Genomic DNA, 22572 nt, shown 5'->3' with positions numbered 1-22572 from the left:
TGCTGGGAAGCCATTATTTACACAAAGTCACATTTAAAGGAGGCCAGGGCAGCTCCTTGGTCCTAATCGTGCCCTCCCTACGGCCAGTTTACACCTTTGTTCAGATGCTTGGGGACTGTGCCTGGGCTTGTTAGCGCTCCTCGGGCAAGTGGGTCTGCAGCTGCTTCCCTGAGGTTTCAGCCCGGGACTGCAGGTGACGGCTGGGAAAGGCCAGGCCTGGGAGGAGCCTGCCCTCTAGTGGCTGGAGCTGCAGCTCACTGCTGGTGGGGCTGGCGCTTGGAGGCCTCTGGCCTGCACCGGAGCCCACCCTTCTGTCCTTCGCAAGATCGTTCGAGCAAGGAGCTGGCCTTTTGCCCCTCGTCCACTGCCCTCCTTCGGGTCCTGGTGGACTTGGTTTCTTTCCTGCACTTCCTCTATTGGGGATGACCTGGTGACATAGTTCACACAGAGGTGGTCACCAAGGAGCGTGGCATTTCTAAGAGACAAGGGTTGAAGGCGGGCGTGGTGCAGCCCCAGGCTTCTGAGAGCCGGGTACAGGAGGGGGCTTTGAGGACAGGAGTCTCCCCCAGGACTGGAACAAACCTCCACCCTCGCTGGCAGCCTCTGCGGGCTCCCAGGGCGCCATGCACCTGCTTGGGCATCCTGCTGCCGGCTGCGGGCTGTGGAAGTGGGGCTGGGCACAGGGGTTGGGTGGCTGGAGAGGTGTCCATTTTGTCTGCCTGCCTTCTGACGTCCCCTCTCCCCCAGTCCCTCCAGGTTCTACCCCGTGTCCCGCAGAGTCCCCGACTATTACGGCCCCTACTCCTCCCAGTACCCTGAGGATTACCAGTACTACCCGCCCGGGGTGCGGCCGGACAGCATCTGCTCCGTGCCCGCCTACGACCGGATCAGCCCGCCCTGGGCCCTGGAGGACAAACGCCACTCCTTCCGCAACGGGGGCGGCCCTGCCTACCAGCTGCGCGAGTGGAAGGAGCCTGCTGGCTATGGGCGGCCGGACGGCAGCATGTGGATCCCCAGCCCCTCACGGCAGCCGATGTACTACGACGAGCTGGACGCCGCGGCCGGCTCCCTGCGCCGCCTGTCCCTGCAGCCCCGCTCCCACTCGGTGCCACGCTCGCCCAGCCAGGGCTCCTACAGCCGCGCCCGCATCTACTCCCCGGTCCGCTCGCCCAGTGCCCGTTTTGAGCGGCTGCCGCCACGCAGCGAGGACATGTACGTGGACCCTGCCGCCTACGTGATGCGACGATCCATCAGCTCCCCCAAGGTGAGCCGCAGGTGCCCTGCCCCTCTTTCCTGTGTCCCCTGCAATCCCGGAAGCCTGAGGCCACCTGCTGGGAACAGGCAGAGGTGCCAGGGACACCCGGCCTCCTGCTGGCAGGACCAGCGATGCCCCCGGGGGAGCCACTGGCCTGCAGTCTGCCCCTGGGAGAGCAAACGTGGGGGAACGCTGCTCTCTGTACCCAGTGGCTATGCTGTCCTAATAGGGAGACAGAGAAGGTTCTGTCTTCTCAGATCTAAGGACCTGGGCCGACTGTTCCTGGGGGTTGCCAAATCGGCTCCAGGACAGCATATAAACGTCCTTGCCCTTGACCTCCGGTCAAGGCCGAGCCGGCCCCTCTCACGTCTGCAATCCCCTTTCTCTTCCAGTATGATTACCTGGGAGACAGGCGGCCAGCCCCTGCAGGACTGCTCCCCCACAACTACCCACCATCCCCCTCGGTCCACGATAAGATGGTACGTCCTCGGTCCCAAGATGGAGCCCACTGGGGCCGGTCAGGGACACTCTGTGGCCAGTGCCCGGCCCGTCTGGGGCTCAGCGGCCTCTGGATACCTCCTCCCACCCTGCCAGGACTACAGGCCCAGGGCAGCGTTTGGGGCTGGTGACACAGGGCAGAGGAGCAGGGTGCAGCCCGGGAGCCTGTGACATCTTGCTCTCACCCCTCCGTCCTCCCCTGCCCAGGCAGGGGCTCAGATTATGGGCTGGAGCGCCTCACAGTGGGGAGAACTTGCAGCTTTTTCCCCTGAGCTCACTGGCCCCAGACTCCTCTGGGGGGAGAGGCCCACGGTGTGGCTAAAGGAGAGAAGATTCTCCATCCCGAGTCTGCTCCCTTCTTTGCACCCCGCCTCCTGCTCGCTTCTCTCCCTCTAATTTGTTCTCCTGAGAATTTTTGCCACTACGTGGAGAATTCGGCACACGTGCCCCGCTTGGTGGGTGGGGGAGACCCCTGGGGCCAACAGGCAGAAACCCCTTTCCATATGTGGGCTCTTAAAAAAGTTCATGGAAAATGTATGTTATGAAATAAACTGCACTAGGATTTCATTTAAAAAAAAAAGCTTTATTTACTTATATGAAAGGATGACATAGAAAAATGGAGAGACAGGGCCGGCGCTGTGGCTCAACAGGCTAATCCTCCGCCTTGTGGCGCCGGCACACTGGGTTCTAGACCCGGTTGGGGCGCCGGATTCTGTCCCGGTTGCCCCTCTTCCAGGCCAGCTCTCTGCTGTGGCCCGGGAGTGCAGTGGAGGATGGCCCAAGTGCTTGGGCCCTGCACCCCATGGGAGACCAGGAGAAGCACCTGGCTCCTGCCTTCGGATCAACGTGGTGTGCCGGCCACAGCGCGCCGGCCGCGGCGGCCATTGGAGGGTGAACCAACGGCAAAGGAAGACCTTTCTCTCTGTCACTGTCCACTCTGCCTGTCAAAAAGAAAAAAGAAAAATGGAGAGACAGATCTCCCATCTACTGGTTGGCTCACCAAATGCCCATGGCAGCCAGGGCTGGGCCAAGCCAAAGCCAGGAGCACAAAACTCCATCCCATGTGGGCAGGGCCCCAAGTGCTCGGGCCGTCATCTGCTTCCTTCCCAGATGCTGTAGCAGGAAGCTGGATTGGAAGAAGAGCAGCTGGACCTCAAACCAGCGCCCCAGTATGGGATGTGGCATTCCAAGCCGGGGCCTAACACCCTGCGCCACAACACCCAGGCCAGATGTCAACTTGGGTGGGGTTTTTTTGGTGCTAAAACAAACATACCTTTTCATTCCATTTTTCCATGAACTTTTTGAGGTGCCCGGTGTATATCCAGGAGGCCAGGTGGGGGATGCTGGACGGGTGTGGAGGGCAGCAGCTCCTCCCTCTCTCCTGATTCTCTTGCTCTGCCACTGTGCAAACTATCGCCTCGACTCCCAGCAAACGTACTCCTGCGGGGACAACCGATTTTTCCAGAAAACTCAGAGTGTCTAAGAAGAGACGAGGCGGCCTCCATGGCGGCCAGCTCTCCCCGGGGGAGCAAGACCGAGCTGAGAGAGAGGCAGCTGGGCCGAAGCTGAGCCTCCACCCCCCACCCCACCACCGCTCCAGCATCCTCATCCCCTCCATTCCCCTCCGTTCCCCAGAGCTCCTCAAGGCCGAGACAGAGGCCTCTCCCGCGTCCGTCTGTGCACAGCTCACTCTTTAACGCTTTGCTTCTTTTTCATTGTTTTCTTTTGTGTGTTCCTGTTTGTTTGTGTTGCTGTTTGGCCTCTGGGCCTCGGGCGCCGGGTAGGATGAACTTTTAGATCTTCAGTTGCAAAGAAACCTAGAGTATTTGGATCAGCAGGTAGGCAGAGCTGGCACCCCTCGCCCCAACTCCCGCACCCCCCGCCCCTCAGCTTCCAGGCAGTTCACAACCTTTGTTGCTGCAACCTGAACGCCACAAAGGGAGTGACTTTGCTCCTACACACCCTTCCTCTTCAAAGCCCTCTAGGGCAGCTGGAGAAACAGGCATAATAGATGGGCCTATGAATAATTAATGCCAACTCCTATTTCTCACGTGTTCAGCCCAGATGGACAAGGCCCCCGGGGGCAGGCGGAAATTAGCATTTTCGCTGGAGAGGGGAGGGCCAGGGCCTGAGATGCCAGGGTTTGGTGCAACCCCAGATCTGGAAGATCACGGTGGCTCGCAGGTTGTGGGGAAACCTCTGGCGCTGAGGCCTGCAGAGCCACCAAGCGCGCCCTGAAAAGCCACTGTTGGCTCAGTGCACCGGGAGTCTCCCCAGAGTTCCCGGGCAAGCTCCACGTCTGGATTTTAAGGTTTTGTGTACTAGAAGAAACTTATCTTTTCATTCCATTTTCCCACAAACTCTTGGGAGTCCCCTCATGGTTCTTAGTCCTCCCACAAAGCTCGCGGTGGGCTGGGTGCTTCTCTGGGTGTGTCCTCCTGTGTTCAGCTCGGCTCTGCAGAGCGCCAGGGACCTGGAGAAACACGACACTGTGCCGAGGGGGCCGCCGGGGACAGGGGCATCGCAGCAGCGGTGCTGGTGGGGCACTGGATGCTCCGCCAGGCGGATCCCAGCTCCTTCTGTCTTCGTAGCAGCCCTCGGAGGCGGGTGCTGCCGCCACCCCCATTTCTCTGAAACACAGAGAGGGTAAATAACACGCCAGGGACGCCCAGCAGCGAACCACAGAGCCTGGAGCGTGGCTCCAAGCTCGTGACGCAGTTAGCAGCAGAAGCGCCCCCCAGCCTGTGACGGAGCCCTGGTCAGGGTGCTGCACGCTCTTCCAGCTGCGGCAGGAACAGAAACTCGAAGTCAGGTGGACCGTACATTCTCCTGGACACCAGCCACGTGGGCCGTGGTCTCTCCAGGCCTCCACGTCACACTGAGATCACTCTTGTGGGCGACTTCGGGCACTGAGGAGCACCCAGCATCCACTGCTGGGTCAGCAGGGATGGCTGCTGGCGCCCCCAGGACCTGGCGTGCTGGTTCCAGAAGGGAGGTGCATTGCGTCCATAGCATGGGCACTGCGGTCCCCGTGGAGATGAGTCCTTCCCCGGGTGCCACCCAGGGCAGGGCTGGGGAGCGTAGGGTCCCCATGGGGGAAGTCAGGTCAGCCGCGCCCAGAGCTGGGGCCAGCAGAGCTCCGTGGGCCGGCTCCCCTGTGGCGTGTGCTCGGCGCCTTCATCCCGCACGCCTGGCTCTGCCCCTTCCTGAGGGTTTCTGCCTTCCCGGAGGGCTGAGCGTCCGTCTCAGAGGAGCCCTCCTGGATAAAGGTGACATTCCATAGAGGGCATGAGAAGAGTCGGGCTGCCTGCCCTTGGTCCCGGCCACGAGGCGCTTTGTGAGCTTGGAGATGTCACTCGGTGCCTCTGGGCCTGTGTGTTCTCAGAACGGGGCCGGGGAGAGCCTGCCCTTTCCACCCCAGGCATCTCGAGGGGTGGGGACTGCCGCCACCATCATGCCGCTCTGGTGTGTGCTCTGCCATTCTCGGGGACAGAGGGGACACATGGGAATCCTCCCAGAGGAAAGCCCCCGTGCGGGCTGGGAGCAGGCCAGGACAAGAGCCAGGCTGGGAGCCTTTTTCTGCCAAGGGCCATGTGGATACTGATAACATCATTTGCAGGCCATACAAAATGCCAGCTTAAGAATGAGCCTGCTGTGGATCTGTTGAATTTTGAGTCCCGACTGTGGTTGCCTTGGCAGGGCCAGACCACATGATTTCGGGGGCCTTGTACTGCCCATGGGCCAGCCTTCCCCACCCCTGCGTTAGATCTACTCAGGGAAGGAATGAGATCAGCGCGAGCCTTCCATGCCCTCTCAAAGGCTGCTGCCTTGTCCTCTGTGTACCATCTCAATACAGTCACCCCACATACAGTGTCACACACATCCTACATACAGTCACCCCACACACAGCCACACACCCCACATACAGTGTCACACACATCCTACATACAGTCACCCCACATGCAATGTCACACATATCCTACATACAGCCACACCACATATAGCCACACACTCCATATAACAGTGTCACACACATCCTACATACAGTCACAACACATACAGCCACATACCCCACATGCAGTGTCACACACATCCTACATACAGCCACACACCCCACATACAGTGTCACACACATCCTACATACAGTCACCCCACATGCAATGTCACACATATCCTACATACAGCCACAACACATACAGCCACATACCCCACATGCAGTGTCACACACATCCTACATACAGCCACACACCCCACATACAGTGTCACACACATCCTACATACAGTCACCCCACATACAGTGTCACACACATCCTATATACAGTCACCCCACTCACAGCCACACACCCCACATACAGTGTCACACACATCCTACATACAGTCACCCCACTCACAGCCACACACCCCACATGCAGTGTCATACACAACCTACATACAGCCACACCATATATAGCTACACACCCCACATAGTGTCATACCACATTACAGTCACCCCACATACAGCTACATACAGCGTCACACCACATACAGTCACCCAACATACAACCACACATCCTACATATATTCACACCACATACAGCCACACACCCCACATACAGTGTCACAACACATACAGTGTTACACCACATAGCCACACGCCCCACATACAGTGTCACATACATCTACATACAGTTATGCACACACAGTCACATACAGTCGTACACACCCCACATACACACACCCTACATATAGTCATACGCACACCCTACATATAGTCATACACACATCCTACATATAGTCACATACACAGTCACAGACCACATAATTGCACACCCCACATATTCTCACATGCACACCCACGCAGTCGCACACACATCCAGCCACACGTACCCCCCCCACACACACACACACGGGATCTCTAAGAAGATGGGGTCAGACTTGAGCTGCATCCTTCAGAAGACGTGACTGACAGCTGACTGTTTATGTGAGAGGCAGAGAGGCAGACACAGCTCCCGTCCAGGCTTCCCTGCTTCAATGCCTGCCACGCCGATGCTGAGCCAGGAACTCGGTGCAGGCCTCCCACGTGAGCGGCAGGGACCCGACTACCTGAGCCGTCCTCTCCGTCCCTGGGTGCACATGAGCAGGGAGCGGAGTCCTGAGCCGGAGCTGGGCATTCAGCTGCAGCTGCTCCGACAGGGGGTGCGGATGTCCCAGCTGGCTTCTCAGCCTGGAGGCCAAACCCCACCCCCACCCCCACCCCAGTTAACCTTTACAAAAACTCAACCTCCTATCATAAGTGCTCTTTTGAAAACACGGGGAGAAAACCTCCCAACTGGGCTACGGAGGTAGAAAAATGAGATCCCAGGGAAGGGTCTTAAAATCCAGACCCTGCCGATGGGCGGGGTGCCCTGGGCCCGTGCACAGCACACACGAGCAAGGCTGCATTTGGGCTGTTGCCTAGGAGGGCTAAAAGGAAGACAGTGTGGCTCCAGCCGGGACTGAAGAGACCCTGGAAGACAACATAGGGGGCCCTGAACGGGGACCCCGGGGACCTCCCCTCATTCACTTTCCCACCCCACAAGCTTTCCCCGCACAGTTCCCTGTGCCTCTGCTGCCGTCTCCTGCAGACGAATGGAGTTAGAGAGACACAGCCAAGTTCACCACCGGCCACATTCGCTTTGGGATCCTCCCACACTGGAACCAGCCAGGGAGATGAGGGCATTTCTGGTTGATCCGGTTGGCCCAGCCCCTGTCCCATTTCATTTGGCAAATAGAGTGCCCCCCCTCCCGTTCCTGCCATCCTTGAAATTCGAAGATAAGGGTTGGAGCACAGTGTCCCCATGTCCCTTTAACCCTGCATGCCCGCCCTGGTCTCTCTGCCATGCCCGAGCATCTCTGGGGTGGCACAGATGCTGCCCACGCAGCTCTGGAAACTCGTTCTTGCCAAAAGCTGGCAGGGGTCAGGGACAGGGACCTCCAAGCTGGGGAGCAGCCGTTTCATGCAGCTCAGCTCTTGGGGGAGCGGCCTTCCTGCCGCCTGTATGGTCTCTGTCCACAGTAGTGTGAGGAACAGGGCCAAGGGCTCGGAGGTGACAGCCTTGGCCAATGGAGGAACTCACGGCAGTCGGAAAGGCTGCCAGCAGGTCCCGGCGGCCCCGGTCCTGAGATAGTCCCAGGCTGCTGGAGGCCCCAGGGGGCGCTGCCCTTCCCCGTCTCCTGGGAAGCACGCCCGGTGGGTGCCGGGGGGCGCCCTGTGCCGCGCTGAGTGTGGGTCCTCCCTTCCTCCCTGTGCTACAGATGAGTGAGAGCGAGACACTCATCAGTATGGTGAACCGCATGGTGGAGAACTCCTCCCCCAGGGCCCAAGTCTTCATGCAAGTAAGACCCCGGCCCGGCAGCATGGTCCCGCCAGCGCCATCCCAGCTGCTTGTGCATGGTCGGGCTGCCCACTGGCACGGGGCTCGTGCCACGCCCCAGCCCCCGGAGACGGGCACTGCCTGCTCTTCCTGCCGCGGTTCCACCAGGCCACTTCCATCCCTTCATGTCCATGGGTAACCCGAGGCCCATTCCCTACACCATCGAAACAGCCAGCATCCACACCTCATGCCGTGCTGGGGCGCAAATGGACATTGAAGCATCCGGGACTTGCATTGTGTGTTCACTTGCTCACGCGTCACTGGGACTCTGGGCATGAGGGATGTGACACAGAGCCACTCGGTCCCCTGGATGTCCGGTGCGGCAGCCAGTGGACGTGTCACTGCGGCCTGGCAGAGACACTCCTGAATCTTGCCACTCCTGGTGAGGGTGCAGCCCTGTGACCGCGCTCCGTCTGCTGGGGCAGCGGATCCCCACGTGTCCCAGTCTTGTCCCTGCCATCCTCCATGTGTGCTCCCCACTCACAGCCCTGGGGTCGCTGATGTCCTCGTGGTGGTTCCCAGGGAGCCATGGGGAGCTCAATGGGGACCCCAGCATGTGGGGTGGGGAAGTGCGGAGCGTGGGCTGAGCGGAGTCCTGACCCCCCCAGAACCAGCCTGGCACTGAGGGGATGGAGTCCAGGCGGGGTCATCGCCAGCTTCCCCGCCAGGCAACACAGAGTTAGCTCGGGTCCCCGGAGTGGATGCCAGCACAGGGGACGGACAGCGATCCGTGTGTGTGACAGCACCTTTCCCGTCCCCACGGCAGTAACCCCCCCAACCTCGTGTTCCCGCAGGTCCCTCCGTACCCAGAAGTATTCCGGGACGGGCTCCACACCTTCAAGCTGAATGAGCAAGACACAGACGTAAGCTCGGCTCTCCTGGCTCCCTCTGCTCCAGCCTCTTAATGTCGCCCTCCCATGCCGTCCTTGTCCGTCTCTGCTCCCGCACCTCATGCCCTGGCCTCCCGTCCCCTCTCCCCACGAGGCCAGCACTCTGCCTGCCTCCCCCCGCCATGTTCTTCTCACACTGGCCTGTGTGTTTCTCCACGGAGCGCTAGTCTACAGCAGGGGGATCTGCTTGTAACAGGAAGGCAGAGCCACCGGGACGTGAGTCGGTCAGCGTGCTCCATGCCCAGCGTGGCCCAAGTCCCTGCCAGTGACTTGAAAGAATGTGGCCCCGGCCCTGCCCTCGGGGAGATGCCAGGCAGCAGGAGGTGGCCACGCGGCCTCCTGTACTGCAGGGCGGCGGAGGCTCTACCGACTGCAGAGACGCAAGGCCGTATGGGCTGGCGGGTCGGGATCAGGCAGTAGCCTGTAAGCTGGGCTTTGATGTCGAAAGGCCTGGAGCACGAGACTTGGCGCTGTGGGAGGGGAGTGGAGGAATGGCCCGAGTAGACGTGTGGACGTGGAGAGCGTGAGTCTGCCCAGGAGAGGAGCTTGGCCTAAGCTGGTCCTCCCTGTCACTTACTTGGCGGATCTGCCCAGCCAGCCTCGGAGGGACCCCAGAGTCACCATCCTAGGAGCCTGGAGGGGAGAGGGGAAAGGGGAGACTGGGGCCTGGGGATGGGAGAGCAGAGAGGGGCACCGAGGGGCCAGTCTGCCAGGTGCTGCCTTCTGTTTGCTCTGCCGCCTGCCACGCTCTGTCTTTGAGGCTGCGTCACCCCTTGCGAATTACAGCTCCCAGGATGGTGGGGGGTGAGGGGCTTGGTTCCCAGCCCCCTGCCCTGCCAACCAGACCCACTTCCTTGAAGCATAAACACACCTTCCCTCCCAAGGTGGAGGCCCATCCTCGCTGCTGGGGGGCTCCACGGTCAAGGTGACAGCCCAGGGGTCCTGGCAAGGGGGAGGAGGCAGAATGCAGAGGTCCCACCACCCCTCCCGGGTCCCCATCAGACATCCATCATCCCCTTCTTCCCCTCCCTCCTCCCCTCTGGGCCCTCAGAAGCTGCTGGGCAAACTGTGCGAGCAGAACAAGGTGGTGCGAGAGCAGGACCGGCTGGTGCAGCAGCTCCGGGCGGAGAAGGTGAGACCCGGTGGTGCCGAGAAGGTGGGGTGTTGCCGAGAGCTGTGGGAGCTCGGTCCCACTTCCGTCCTGGCTCCGGAGGACCGCGGGCCATGGCCAGGGTGTGCGGGAGTCCTTACCAAGCTGCCCTCTGGAAACCAGAGAGGAGCTCTCTAGCCCACTCCCGCCATCCCCCGGCCTTCCTGCAGGAGAGCTTGGAAAGTGCCTTGATGGGGACCCACCAGGAGCTGGAGATGTTCGGCAGCCAGCCCGCCTACCCGGAGAAGCTGCTGCACAAGAAAGAGTCGCTGCAGAACCAGCTCATCAACATCCGGGTGGAGCTGTCTCAGGCGACCACGGTAACCCGGGCAGCGGGGTCTCTGCGCCGTCCACCGGCCAGCCGGAGAGCTCCCCCGACCCCACCCACACGCACACAAGCCGTGCTGTCCCAGTCCAGTCTCCTCCTCCTGGCCGGAGCACAGAGGCCTTCACACTGCCGTGCACGTGGCTGCACGGCTACCGGGCGGCCCCTGCTCCCACAAACAGGACGCCCGCAGGACAGCCTGACGCCGAGGGCCGCGGCCTTTTCTGCTGCTCAGACCCCTTGGCCACCTGCTCTGTCCTCTCCCTTGCAGAAGCCGGCGCTGGCAGCTGCCCCGGTCCTTTCCCCGGGGACCCAGGGCAGGTCCTCCAGGGCAGACCTTGTGTTGGTGGCCAGCAGCCCTGGCCACAGCCCCAGGGAACTGTGGGAGGCCAGGAGGAGAATCTCACCTGCAGGGAACACACACCCTGCCCCGGGCACCCTGCTGCCTGCTCTGGCTCCTCCTCCAGGCTGGGGAGAGCGGGAGGCGGGGAGCCACGGGTCCCCCCTTCACCTGTGCCCTGCCCGGAGAGGAGTCTGTTTTCCCTGTCTTCCATTTGCAGCGGGAGGTGCAGCACCCCCTGCACAGCTGGGCTTTGGGTGTCGTCAGCATGGCTGAGCTGTGCCTCCGTCCCCAGACCTCGGGGGCCCTGCTGTGGCCAGGGTGGCCTTCCCAGTAAACCCCTTCCCCGCAGGCCCTGACGAACAGCACCGTGGAGTATGAGACCCTCGAGTCGGCGGTCTCCGCCCTGCACGACGGCCTCTGGGAGCAGCTCAATTTGGACCCGCAGGTGAAGGAGGGCCCTGAGTGGGCGGGGCTGTCCCTGTCCTGCGGTCTCTCGGCCTTCGCGGCTTCCTCGCTCGCTTTGACAAACCCAGAGATGTAAGAGCAGGAGAGCAGGGGTCGGTCCTGGACAAGAGAGGAGGGTCAGGCCGTTGACGGCAGAGTGAGGCTTCAGGACGAAGGCGGTGTGGGGTTCTCCTCCAGTTCCGCCAGCCCATGGGCAGACGCTGAAGCCGAAGCATGGGAGCCTTAGAGGGGACGTCAGGTGCTTTGTGACAGTGAGGATTTTTTTTAAGATTTATTTATTTATTTGAGAGGCAGAGAGAGAGAGAGGTCTTCCATCCTCTGGTTCACCCCCCAGATGGCTGCAACGGCCAGAGCTGTGCCAATCTGAAGCCAGGAGCCAGGAGCTTCTTTTGGGTTTCCCACATGGGTGCAGGGGCCCAAGGACTTGGGCCATCTTCCACTGCTTTCCCAGGCCATAGCAGAGAGCTGGATTGGAAGTGGAGCATCCAGCACTCGAACCGGCACCCATATGGGATGCCAGCACTGTAGACTGGGGCTTTACCCCACTATGCCACAGCGCCAGCCCCACAACAACAAGGATTTTAACAGCAGACATGTGATGTGGGCATTTGGTGCAGTGTTCCATCATCGCTTGGGATGCCCACACCCTGTATCGGAGTCCCTGGGTTTGAATCCCGCCTCTGCTTCCAAGCCAGCTTCCTGCCAGTGCACATCTGGGGAGGCAGCAGGTAGCAGCTCAGGTTCTTGGGTCCCAGCCACCCATGTGGGAGACCCAGGTTGAGTTCCTGGATCCTGGCTCCAGCCTGGCCCAATGCCTGTTGTGGGATTTGGGAGATCTTTCTTCTCTCCCCCCCCCCCAATAAATAAACTTTGTTTTAAAATGTTTAAAGCAGACATGTACATATAAATATCTCTTGTGACCCCAGAGCAGTTTGCACGGGACTGGGTTAGACACAGTCTGCGCGGAGGCAGGAGGATGGACCTAGTGGCCTTGGGGAGTTCCATTCTTCCCTCTTTCTCTGCCCCGCCCTCCTCGGCCCTGGCATGCGCCACGGTGGTGCTGCAAGCTTCCCCCATTGCCCTGCTTTTCCCTCGCTACTGGTCGGGCAGGCGCACGTGAGACCCTCCTGACCCAAGGGATGGAAATCGCACCCCACTGCTCGCACACGCCTTGCTCTGAACATGACCGTTTTAGAGGGTGGGGGAGGTCACAGTCAGCACCAGCTTTGGGGTCCCGTGGGTTCTTGTTCAGACGGTGGTCATGCTGTCACACAGGCCTGAGTCTTCACCACCACTTCCCGCGCAGGTCTGTTGTGCAGCCCAGATGAGTTGGTGCCTGCAAAGCGCTTAGCGCCGTGCCTGGTACCAAGGCTGCTTTCTGTCAGCGTGTGAGCTGTCATGAGCAGAACTCATGGTGGCACACGTTACACGTGGGGGCCACCAAAGGGCTCTTTGGAAGCAAGAAAAAAAGTCAACTGCACGCTCTCTGGTCCCCTGGGACCACCGACCCCAATCTCCCTTGGACAAACTCAGGAGGCCAGGGCCACCTCCTGGTACAGTTCTGGGATGCCGTTTAGAGAGGTTGACGAGGCAGACTGCCCATGGGAAAGGTGCCTGCTCGGAGGTGCGTGTGTGCTTGTGTGTGTGCGTGCACGTAGGAGGCATGTGTGCTTGTTGTATGTGTGCATGTGTGTGCGTGCATGTGTGCGTGCATGTATGTAGCAGGTGCTTGTGTGTGCATGCATGTAGGAGGTGCTTGTGTGTGCATGTGTGTGCATGCATGTAGGAGGTGCACGTGTGTGCTTGTGTGTGCATGCATGTAGGAGGTGCACGTGTGTGCTTGTGTGTGCATGTGTGTGCATGCATGTAGGAGGTGCACGTGTGTGCTTGTGTGTGCTTGTGTGTGCATGCATGTAGGAGGTACACGTGTGTGCTTGTGTGTGCATGTGTGTGCATGCATGTAGGAGGTGCACGTGTGTGCTTGTGTGTGCTTGTGTGTGCATGCATGTAGGAGGTGCATGTGTGTGCTTGTGTGTGCATGCATGTAGGAGGTGTGTATGCTTGTGTGTGTGCGTGTAGGCGGTATGTGTGCTTGCATGTGCGCATGTGTGTGCATGCATGTAGGAGGTGCACTGTGTGTGCATGTATGTAGGAGATATGCATGCATATGTGTGCTTGTATGTGTGTATGTAGGACATGCATGTGTGTATGTGTGTGCATGTATGTAGGAGGTGTGTGTGCTTGTGTGTGCATGCATGTAGGAGGTATGTGTGTGCTTGTATGTGTGTATGTAGGACATGCATGTGTGTATGTGTGTGCATGTATGTAGGAGGTGTGTGTGCTTGTGTGTATGTGCATGTAGGAGGTGTGTGTGCTTGTGTGTGCATGTATGTAGGAGGTGTGTGTGCTTGTGTGTGCATGCATGTAGGAGGTGTGTGTGCTTGTGTGTACGTGCATGTAGGAGGTGTGTGTGTGCTTGCATGTGCATGCGTGTAGGATTGTGTGTATGCATGCATGTAGGAAGTACGTGTGTGTGTGTGTGTTGTGTGTGTGTGTGTATCCAGGGCTCCTGCCCTCTGTGGGTCCACAGGCTGCCAGTTCAGGGGTGTGCAGGCTGAGCAGAGGGCTGGCCGCTCCTCGTGGCTTCTCCTTTGACTCTGTGATGCTTCCAGAACGAGGCGCTTTCGCGGCAAATCCAGAAGGAGATCTGGCGGATCCAGGACGTCATGGAGGGGCTGCGGAAGAACAACCCGTCCCGGGGCACAGACACCGCCAAGCACAGGGGTGGGTGCGACCCTGCCAGCCGCCCGGGCTCTGCCCTTCCCCATAGATACTCTGGTACTTCTGGCTCCCGTCCCTTGCCTACCAGGCTCAGAGCCGCTCGGGACCTTCTCGGGGCTCCAGACTCCTCCTGGGCCCTTGGGTGGATGTGAGCTCCCTATGCCCTGCAGGATGGACCAGGAGGCCACTGAGGGACACTGCTGACCTGGCCACTCTAGAATATTCCCCAGGAAATGTCAAAGAGCACCTGAGTCCCCCCAGCTCCCCAGTGTGTGGACACGCAGGTGGTCTGACCCCACCTGGTGGCTCCTTGAGTCCTGGGACCCCAGGCTGGCTCGCGCCAAGCCCTTGGAAGCCATGGTGTCGTCTCCATCCACCCCCTCCCCTGCCTGCCACCCCTCTAAGCACCTGGCTCCTGCACATACAGTGAGTCCCTTGGCAGGCCCAGTGGCCCCAAGAGCCATATCCCATAGCCCTGGGTAGGTTGCTCCCTGCCCTTCTCCTCCCCTCATCTCTCTCCCCTTCTTTTCTCCCAAGGAGGACTCGGTCCCTCGGCCACCTACAGCTCCAACAGCCCCGCCAGCCCTCTCAGCTCCGCCAGCCTCACCAGCCCCCTGAGCCCCTTTTCCCTGGTGTCTGGCTCCCAGGGGTCCCCCACCAAGCCCAGCTCTAGCGAGGTAAGCTGAGGAAATGGAGCTGAAGGCGGGGGGGGAGGGGGTGGGCAGGAGGGAGCCTCTCTCCGCTGTGACGCAAAGTTCAGGGTCGCACCTGGGGAAGCTGCGTCTTCCGGGGCCCTGGTCCGAGGGAGCCGCTCTCACCCCAGCCTCGTGGCCTGCCTCCATGGTGCCCTCTACCTGCCCCTGGCTCCTTCCGTCCTCTTGAGCTCCCTCTGAGGCAGTCTCTCACTAGCACCGGAGCAGTTAGCAAAGGTAGCCGGGCGCTTGCCAGGAGCCAGAATCCCAGAGGATTTGGGGCAAGAGGGTCGAGGTGGGCATGGGGGCGCCTTTCCCAGACAGCGTGCTGGGCTCTCCTGTGGGCTGGGGATGGGACAAGGCCTAGCAGTGAGCAAGCCGCAGCCACGGAGCACGGAGGCGTGGGTCTCAGGATGGATCCCAGCGAGGGGAGGGGGCCGGAGGGGAACGCGGGGAGGAAGGGCGGGCTGGACTGAGCTGGACTGAGCCCAGCCTGGAGGTGCACAGCGAGGAGAGGCCTTCCCGGAGAACTGGGGGCCACGGGCGTGGGGGCGGGGGCTCCTCTGCCCAGGCCAGGGTGGGCTGTCCCAGGCTCACCCCCTCCCGTGGTGGCGTTGTCGTCTGCCCCCTCTAACGCTCTGTTCTCCTGCTCTCACAGTGACCGCTCTGCTCTTCCTAACGCTCTGACCTCTCTCTGCCTCAGGAACCTGGCCCGCCTCGGCCGCCCCTCCCCAAAGCCTACGTCCCCCTGGAGTCCCCTCCAACCGTCCCTCCACTCCCTAGTGAGAGCCGCTTCTGGCCCTACCCCAACTCCCCTTCCTGGCACCGCAGTGGCGAGACAGCCAGGGGTCAGGTACCTGGCACCCCGGGGCCCTGGCGGGGGGTGAGTGGGAGAGCGGGCAGAGGGCCAGGCGAGGGGGCGAGGGACGACGCTGCAGGGGTTTCCCTGTGCATCTTCTCCAAGCGCAGTTTCTCCTGCGCCCTCGGCCCTGGACGCCGGAATAAGGAGAGGGGTGGCCAGGCAGTCTCATGGGCCACCTTGCCACTTGTGCTCCCTCTGGTTGTTGGGAAATGAATTCTGCCCACTCCAGGCTGATGGGCTGCCAGTGGTCGCAGGTGCTGGGCTGGGCCCCTCTCCACCCCCAGGACCCTCCAGTGGAAGTCCAGGGAGTCCCCTGCCAGGGCCATTGAGATCCCGTCCTGTCCTGTCCCTGGCTCAGGCCCTCCTGCCCCCAGGGCTCTGTCTGCCTCTGCTTTGTCTTGTGCTGTCTTTGGGCTCCGCAAGCCCCTGCAGCCTAAGGACCCAGGGCCTTTTCTCTCCTGCTCTGTCTCCCTCTCTTGCCTGGGTCCCCAGCCGGGACCCAGGAGATGTGCTGGTGGGCTTGGAAGAGGGCGTGCGGTGAGTAGGCACTGGGAAGCGGTGAGCCTGCCGTGGGATTTGCAGGATGCTGATGGTGCGCCTGGGGCGCTGGGCAGAGAGCTGCATGCCCTGTGGTTGGCAGATGAGGAAACCAATGGGACTTGGCCATGCTGTCTGCTTGGGTGGAGCTGGCCTTCCTGCCCTCTGGCCTGAGAGTCTGCAGCTGCATGGGGGAGTGGGTGGCCCAGGTGGCATCTGAGGCCCCTTCTAGCCCCATGGTTGTACAAGCCCATGAGCTGAGCGCACTCTTCATGCCCAGAATCCTGGTCCAAGGCCCAAAGTCTCAGGTGCCCAGAATCCCAGGTCGGATTCTAACAGAGACCCGTGGCCCCATAGCGCCCTCCTCTGGCCGTTCCTGGCCTTGCTGCTTCGGGCTGGCAGGATAGAGTGGCCTCTCTGTCCACTGAAGCCCTCCTGGAGGCCGTGAGCCCTCCTTCCCCACGATGGCCCAGCACGGGGCGGCCTCGGGCTGTGTGTGCGGGAGGCTCCGGTATGTCCCTGCACGCGTCCCAGCCGGCCCATGTAGAATCTGCCCATTCCCTGTGTCTCCAAAGTCTGAGCGCCAGCCGCTGCAAGACAAGGCAGCACCGCTGGGCCCCCGTTCCCGGCAGCCACGGCAACATCAGCCACGTTCTCTTCCTTTCTCCTCAGGGCCAGACAAGCTATGAGCAGAGCAAGAAAGACCCCCTCCAGGTGTCGCCCCTCGACGCTCCCGGAGACATCAGCCTGGTGCCCACCAGACAAGAGGTGGAGGCGGAGACCCAGGCGGCGCTCAACAAAGGTACTTCCTGGCCGGGCCTCCCGAGACAGGGGCAGCGAGGAGTCCTGGGGGCTGATCCTGGGACGGTGGGACCGAGCCCTCGGTGAGAAGCGGGCCCCTGCCTCACGGCTCCCTCTCCTGCAGTCGGCATTGTGCCCCCGAGGACGAAGTCGCCCGCCGACCAGGAGGTGACCCCATCGGCCGTGGTCAGGAGGACGGCCAGTGGGCTCAGCAACGGCCTGAACTCTCGGGTGAGTGCACGCTGCAGGCTCAGGGCTCCGGTTGTGCTGTGAGCTGAGCCCAGCAGAGCCGGGGCCCACCCGTCAGCCACGCCTGTTGAAGCAATGGGGCCAGGGGAGGGAGGGAGACCCAGCAGGGGACTGGGCAAGAGCACCACCGTGGGAGGACTCCTCCAGAGAGACACGTGCGCGTGACAGAACGAGAGAGCGTGGACACTGCTGCCGGGCGGGAGGGCAGCTGTGAGCAGCGGTCAGAGTTAGCCAGCTGGCCCGAGGCTGTGTGCTCGGTGCCCCCGTCGGCCGGGAGACCGGGTGGTGGGGAACACACACACTTACTTCCGCCAAGTTGTGGAGGCCGGGAGTCAAGGGCACAGCGGCCGCAGGGTTGGCTGGCTTGGAGGCTCGGGGAGACTCCGTGCCCGCTCCTGGCTGGCCGTGGCACTCCCTGCCTTACCGGCTTCCCTCCAACCTCTGCCCACAGTGCCACACCACCCTGCTCCCCGTGTGCTCCCCTTGTCTGTAGGAGAACACCCCCATTGGATCTAGGGGCCCCCAACTCACCACGAGCTCACCAGGAGCTTCTGACTCTGATCACATCTACAGAGACCTCTTTCCAAATGTGGTTACAGACACAGGGTGGGGGGCTAGGACCGGAGCCTATCTTTGGGGGCTGCTGTTCAACAGCTACATTCTACCCTCTGATCCCCAAAATTTTGTGCCCATTCCACTTGTAAAACTACATACATCATTCCTGCGTCCCCCAAAGTCCCAGTCTATGCCAGCACCAACTCCAAGCCTGAAGTACCCAAGTATCATGAACTCAGAGCCCCAGAGCCATCACCCACCTCACTGCCATCAGGTCTGTGTGAGATCTCCGACTTCTTGGGACAAAATTCCACTCCAGCTGTGGCACTAGAAAATCACCTAATCTGAAATACACACGTGGGACAAATATCAGATGCCATTTCTGTCACCAAAAAGGAGAAATTGGAAGAAATAAAGAGGTTGGCAGTCCCCAGCAGTGGCATACTAGGCTAAGCCTCCACCTGTGGCATGCCACACAGGCACCGGTTCAAGTCCCGGCTGCTCCACTTCTGATCCAGTTCTCTGCTATGGCCTGAGAAAGCAGCAGAAGGTGGCCCAAGTGCCTGGGCCCCTGCACCCGCGTGGGAGACCTGGAAGAAGCTCCTGGCTTTGGGTTGGCCGAGCTCTAGCTATTGCAGCCATTTGGGGAGTGAACCGGCAAATGGAAGACCTCTTTCTCTAACTCTACTTCTCAAATAAATAAATAAATCTTTAAAAAGTTAGAGAAAGAGGGAGATACAGAGAGAGAAATCTTCCATCTGCTGGTTCACTCCCCAAATGGCAGCAATAGCCAGGGCTGGGCAGGCTGAAGCCAGGAGCCAGGAGCTTCTTCCGGGTCTCCCACATGGGTGCAGGGGCCCAAGGACTTGGGCCATCTTCTGCTTTCCCAAGCACATTAGCAGAGAACTGATTGGAAGTAGAGCAGGTGGGACTAGAATCAGCACCCATATGGGATGCCAGCACTGCAGGAGGAGGCTTTACCAGCTACGCCACAGTGCCAGCCCCACCATTAGCTTTCAAGGCCTGGAATAATCTGTGATTTGCTCTCCTGCCCTCTGGGTCCAGGAGGCTCCCCCAGCCCCATCCCTAACATCCCTAAGTGTTGCCCCCCTGGTCTCTGCCTCTACAACCTTTGCTTTGGTCTCAGAATCATAGTTCCTTTTTTGTAGCCAAATAGAGCTATTAGCCTATTGTAAGATCCTGGAAGCCTGACACTTTTAAAAATCATTTCCTCTCTACCTGTCCCGATCAGTGGAAGCTGGCGGTATTTTTGCTGATACGACATCTCACAAACCGTGCAGGTCTCCTGTGTATTTGAACAAACCTGTATCTGTTTCTTCGTTCCGAGATTTGTGATTGGCATGAGCCCCACACCTCACCTCTCCAGCGAGATGCTGGCCATCCTCCACGCCCTCTCCAGGGCACACTTCTCCAACAGCGGAATGTCCTGTCCACGCCCCCTTTGTGAATCTGGCAGCCTGAGAACCTCCCAAGTGATACTTAATAGCTTCTTCCTCTCTCCTGCTGCTCTAAGCACAAAGAAAAACCAGGGCCGCCTTCCACCGGTTGGAAATCCCAGCTGCACACCCACATCCTGCTTTCCCCTCAATGGCTGAGCCACCTGCTGCCACCTAATGCAGGTGGCATTTGACCCACTTCTTGGTAATACGGTCCTCAGTTCTTCCGAGACCTCAGTCCAAAGCCTCCCTCCCCCTTTTTAAGATTTTATTTATTTACTTGAAAGAGTTAGAGAGGCAGAGAGCAAGAGAGGTCTTCCATCTGCTGGTTCACTCCCCAAATAGCAGCAATGGCCAGAGCTGTGCCAATCTGAAGCCAGGAGCCAGGAGCTTCTACTAGGTCTCCTACATGGGTACAGGGGCCCAAGCACTTGGGCCATCTTCTGCTTCTTTCCCAGGCCATAGCAGAGAGCTGGATCGTTAGTGGGGCAGCCAGGACTCGAACCTGTGCCCATAGGGGATGCCGGCACTGCAGGTGGCAGCTTTACCTTCTGCGCCACCTTTAACAGCCACTTTTCCACCGACGTTTGGCTCATGGGGATTCTGAATCGCACGTGCAGGCTCTGAGACCTTGGCAGCTTTCTCCGCTGTCTCTCGGCACCACCAGGATCATCTTTAAATCCCATCTTGCTGCCCATCATCTCTTCCAGGGAATCTGGGCTTTTCCTGTCCTGCCCCTCGCCATTCTTCCAGCCCAGTTCCAAGGTCTCTTCTACGCTTTCCAGTCCTGGTTGAGACGGTGCCCTTTTCCCGGTACCAAGATCTGTGTTTGCTGGCACTGCAGTGACACGTGAACACAGCCTCACACAGCAAGCACTGATTCTCCCAACGTGTGGCGGCCGGAAGTCCAGACCAGGGAGTTAGCGGGGGTGGCTCCCTTTGGAGGCTGAGGGAGGAGCGAGTCGGTGCCTTCTGCCAGCTCGTGACCGCTGCCTGGTCCTCATCTCCGTGTAGACAAGTCTCCCCCTTCCCGGCCTCCCTGTTCACTGTCACCTGCTCTGCCCTGTGTGTCTGTTGTGGGGGCGGGGTTTGAGGCACCTGTGAGAGCCCCGTGTTCCCGCCACAGCAGGAGCGCCCCAAGAGCGCGCTGTTTCCCAGCGAGGGGAAGGTGAAGATGAGCGTGGAGGAGCAGATTGAGCGAATGCGGCGGCACCAGAGTGGCTCCATGAAGGAGAAGCGGAGAAGCCTGCAGCTGCCCGCCAGCCCAGCGCCGGACCCCAGCCCCCGGCCCGCCTACAAAGTGGTAATGTCCCCTCGGCCACCCCAGGCCTGCACCCGGCCAACGCTGCCCATCCCAGCGCGTGGCCAGCCTGCTCTAGGGAGTTTGGAGAGGGAAGAGATTGGAAAGAACCCGAGCTGGGCACCTGGGAGAACTCGGGGAGGCTTCTTTCTTTTTAAAGTTTATTTTGTTTATTTGAAAGGCAGAGGAAGAGAGGGAGGGAGAGACACAGATCTTCCCTTGGTTGGTTTACTCCCCAGATGGCCGCGGTGGGCCAGGAAGTCCATCTGGGTTTCCCACATGGATGGCAAGGACCGAAGCACTTGGGCCTTCTGCCTTCCCAGGTGCATTAGCAGGGAGCTAGATTGGAGGCAGAGCAGCCACAACTCGAACCGCTGCCCCTGCATGGGATGCTGGCATTGCAAGTGGCGGCTTAACCTGCTGTGCCAAGCGCCGGCCCCGTGGGGAGGCCTCTTGCCACTGGACAGTGGAGTTCTTTCAGCAAGTGTTTATTATGTTTTTAAAAAGGGCTTCAGGCCGGCCGTGTGGCGAAGGAAAGCTACTGCCTGTAAAGCCGGCAGCCCACGTGGGTGCCAGTTAGAGTCCCGGCTGCGGCACTTGAAATCCAGCTCCCCACCAGTGACCTGGGGAAAGCAGCAGATGAGCCAAGTGCTTGGGTCCCTGCACCCACCCGGGAGATCTGGATGAAGCTCCCGGCTTCTGGCTTCAGCCGTTACAGCCATCTGGGAAGTGAACCAGTAGATGGAAGAGCTCACTCGCTTGCTCTCTCTCTCTCTTTCTCTCTCTCTCTCTGTAAATCTGTCTTGTAAATAAATAAATAAATCTTTAAAAAATTTTGTGTTGAAAAAAAGTATAGCTTAGGGCCAGCATTGTGGCACAGCAGGTTAAGCTACCACCTACAATGCTGGCATCCCATATGGGTGCTGGTTCGAGTCCTGGCTGTTCCACTTCCAATCCAGCACCCCTAATAAGCCTGGGAAAGCAGCGGGGGATAGCCGAGCCCCTGCCACCCACGTGGGAGACCCAGATGGAGTTCCTGGCTCCTGGGTTCAATGTGGCCCTGGCTTATTTGGTCATCTGGGGAATGAACCAGTGGATGGAAGACCTCTCTCTGTCTCTCTCTGTAACTCTGCCTTTCAAATACATAAATCTTTAAAAAAGAAAAGAAAAACTCACAAAAAGGAAAGGCCTGATTATTTTCATTGAGATGAATTATATAAAATTCTGTACTAGAGAATAGCACAGAGTCCAGCACTCAGAAATAGCCATGACTTATGAGTGGACTTCAACACGTTCATGGAGAAATGGGACCAAAACATACGGATAAAAAAACATCAACTTCATTTCTCAATGGAAGCCCCACCAACTTCAAGACATTTGGTAAATGCTATAGCAGCCATTCAGTCCATCCCAAAGGAATTGAGCATCCTGGGAATTATTTAATTTTTTTTTTTTTTTTGACAGGCAGAGTGGATAGTGAGAGAGAGAGACAGAGAGAAAGGTCTTCCTTTTGCCGTTGGTTGCCAATGGCCGCCGCGGCTGGCGCTGCGACCTGCGCATCGCGCTGATCCGATGGCAGGAGCCAGGTGCTTCTCCTGGTCTCCCATGGGGTGCAGGGCCCAAGCACTTGGGCCATCCTCCACTGCACTCCCTGGCCACAGCAGAGAGCTGGCCTGGAAGAGGGGCAACGGGACAGGATTGGTGCCCCGACCAGGACTAGAACCTGGTGTGCCGGCGCCGCAAGGCGGAGGATTAGCCTAGTGAGCCGCGGCGCCGGCCCCTGGGAATTATTTAAACAAGTCGATACAGTCTTTCTAAAAGTATTAATTGAAGAAAAATGTGTGCCCTATGAAGAGTCTTTAAGACTGGGAAACAAAAAGAAGTCTGAGGGAACCGGATCAGGGCTGTGGGGTGGACGTGAGGGTTTCCTGGGGGACTCCTGCAGCGTTGCCCTGCTGGGTGAGGGGACCAGCGGGAGGTCTGTCGGAGAAGAAGTGCTCTCTGGTGAAGCTTCCTGGGC

At 59.6% G+C, this 22572-nt stretch overlaps 1 protein-coding gene across 5 annotated transcripts in view; it reads left to right on the top strand.

Annotated features, from left to right (window-relative positions):
- PLEKHA6 (pleckstrin homology domain containing A6) overlaps nucleotides 1-22572 on the top strand; it is a 143994-nt gene that overhangs the window by 108486 nt on the left and 12936 nt on the right. Inside the window, exons 11-23 of one of the 5 annotated variants that reach the window (XM_062211648.1) lie at nucleotides 748-1264; nucleotides 1648-1734; nucleotides 3538-3591; nucleotides 8027-8107; nucleotides 8940-9008; nucleotides 10087-10167; nucleotides 10356-10505; nucleotides 11203-11298; nucleotides 13991-14102; nucleotides 14637-14776; nucleotides 16863-16992; nucleotides 17116-17222; nucleotides 20379-20555. In XM_062211648.1, the coding sequence (XP_062067632.1) occupies nucleotides 748-1264; nucleotides 1648-1734; nucleotides 3538-3591; nucleotides 8027-8107; nucleotides 8940-9008; nucleotides 10087-10167; nucleotides 10356-10505; nucleotides 11203-11298; nucleotides 13991-14102; nucleotides 14637-14776; nucleotides 16863-16992; nucleotides 17116-17222; nucleotides 20379-20555 (1801 nt within the window). The remainder of the gene's footprint in view (nucleotides 1-747; nucleotides 1265-1647; nucleotides 1735-3537; nucleotides 3592-8026; nucleotides 8108-8939; nucleotides 9009-10086; nucleotides 10168-10355; nucleotides 10506-11202; nucleotides 11299-13990; nucleotides 14103-14636; nucleotides 14777-16862; nucleotides 16993-17115; nucleotides 17223-20378; nucleotides 20556-22572) is intronic. The other 4 variants (XM_062211649.1, XM_062211651.1, XM_062211653.1 and 1 more) reach the window with 4 other exon arrangements.

Source organism: Lepus europaeus, chromosome 14 (assembly GCF_033115175.1).
Source record: "Lepus europaeus isolate LE1 chromosome 14, mLepTim1.pri, whole genome shotgun sequence".
Classification (NCBI taxonomy): domain Eukaryota; kingdom Metazoa; phylum Chordata; class Mammalia; order Lagomorpha; family Leporidae; genus Lepus; species Lepus europaeus.
The sequence above is the reverse complement of the archived record's forward strand: the minus strand, read 5'-3'. Positions and strand labels throughout refer to the sequence as shown.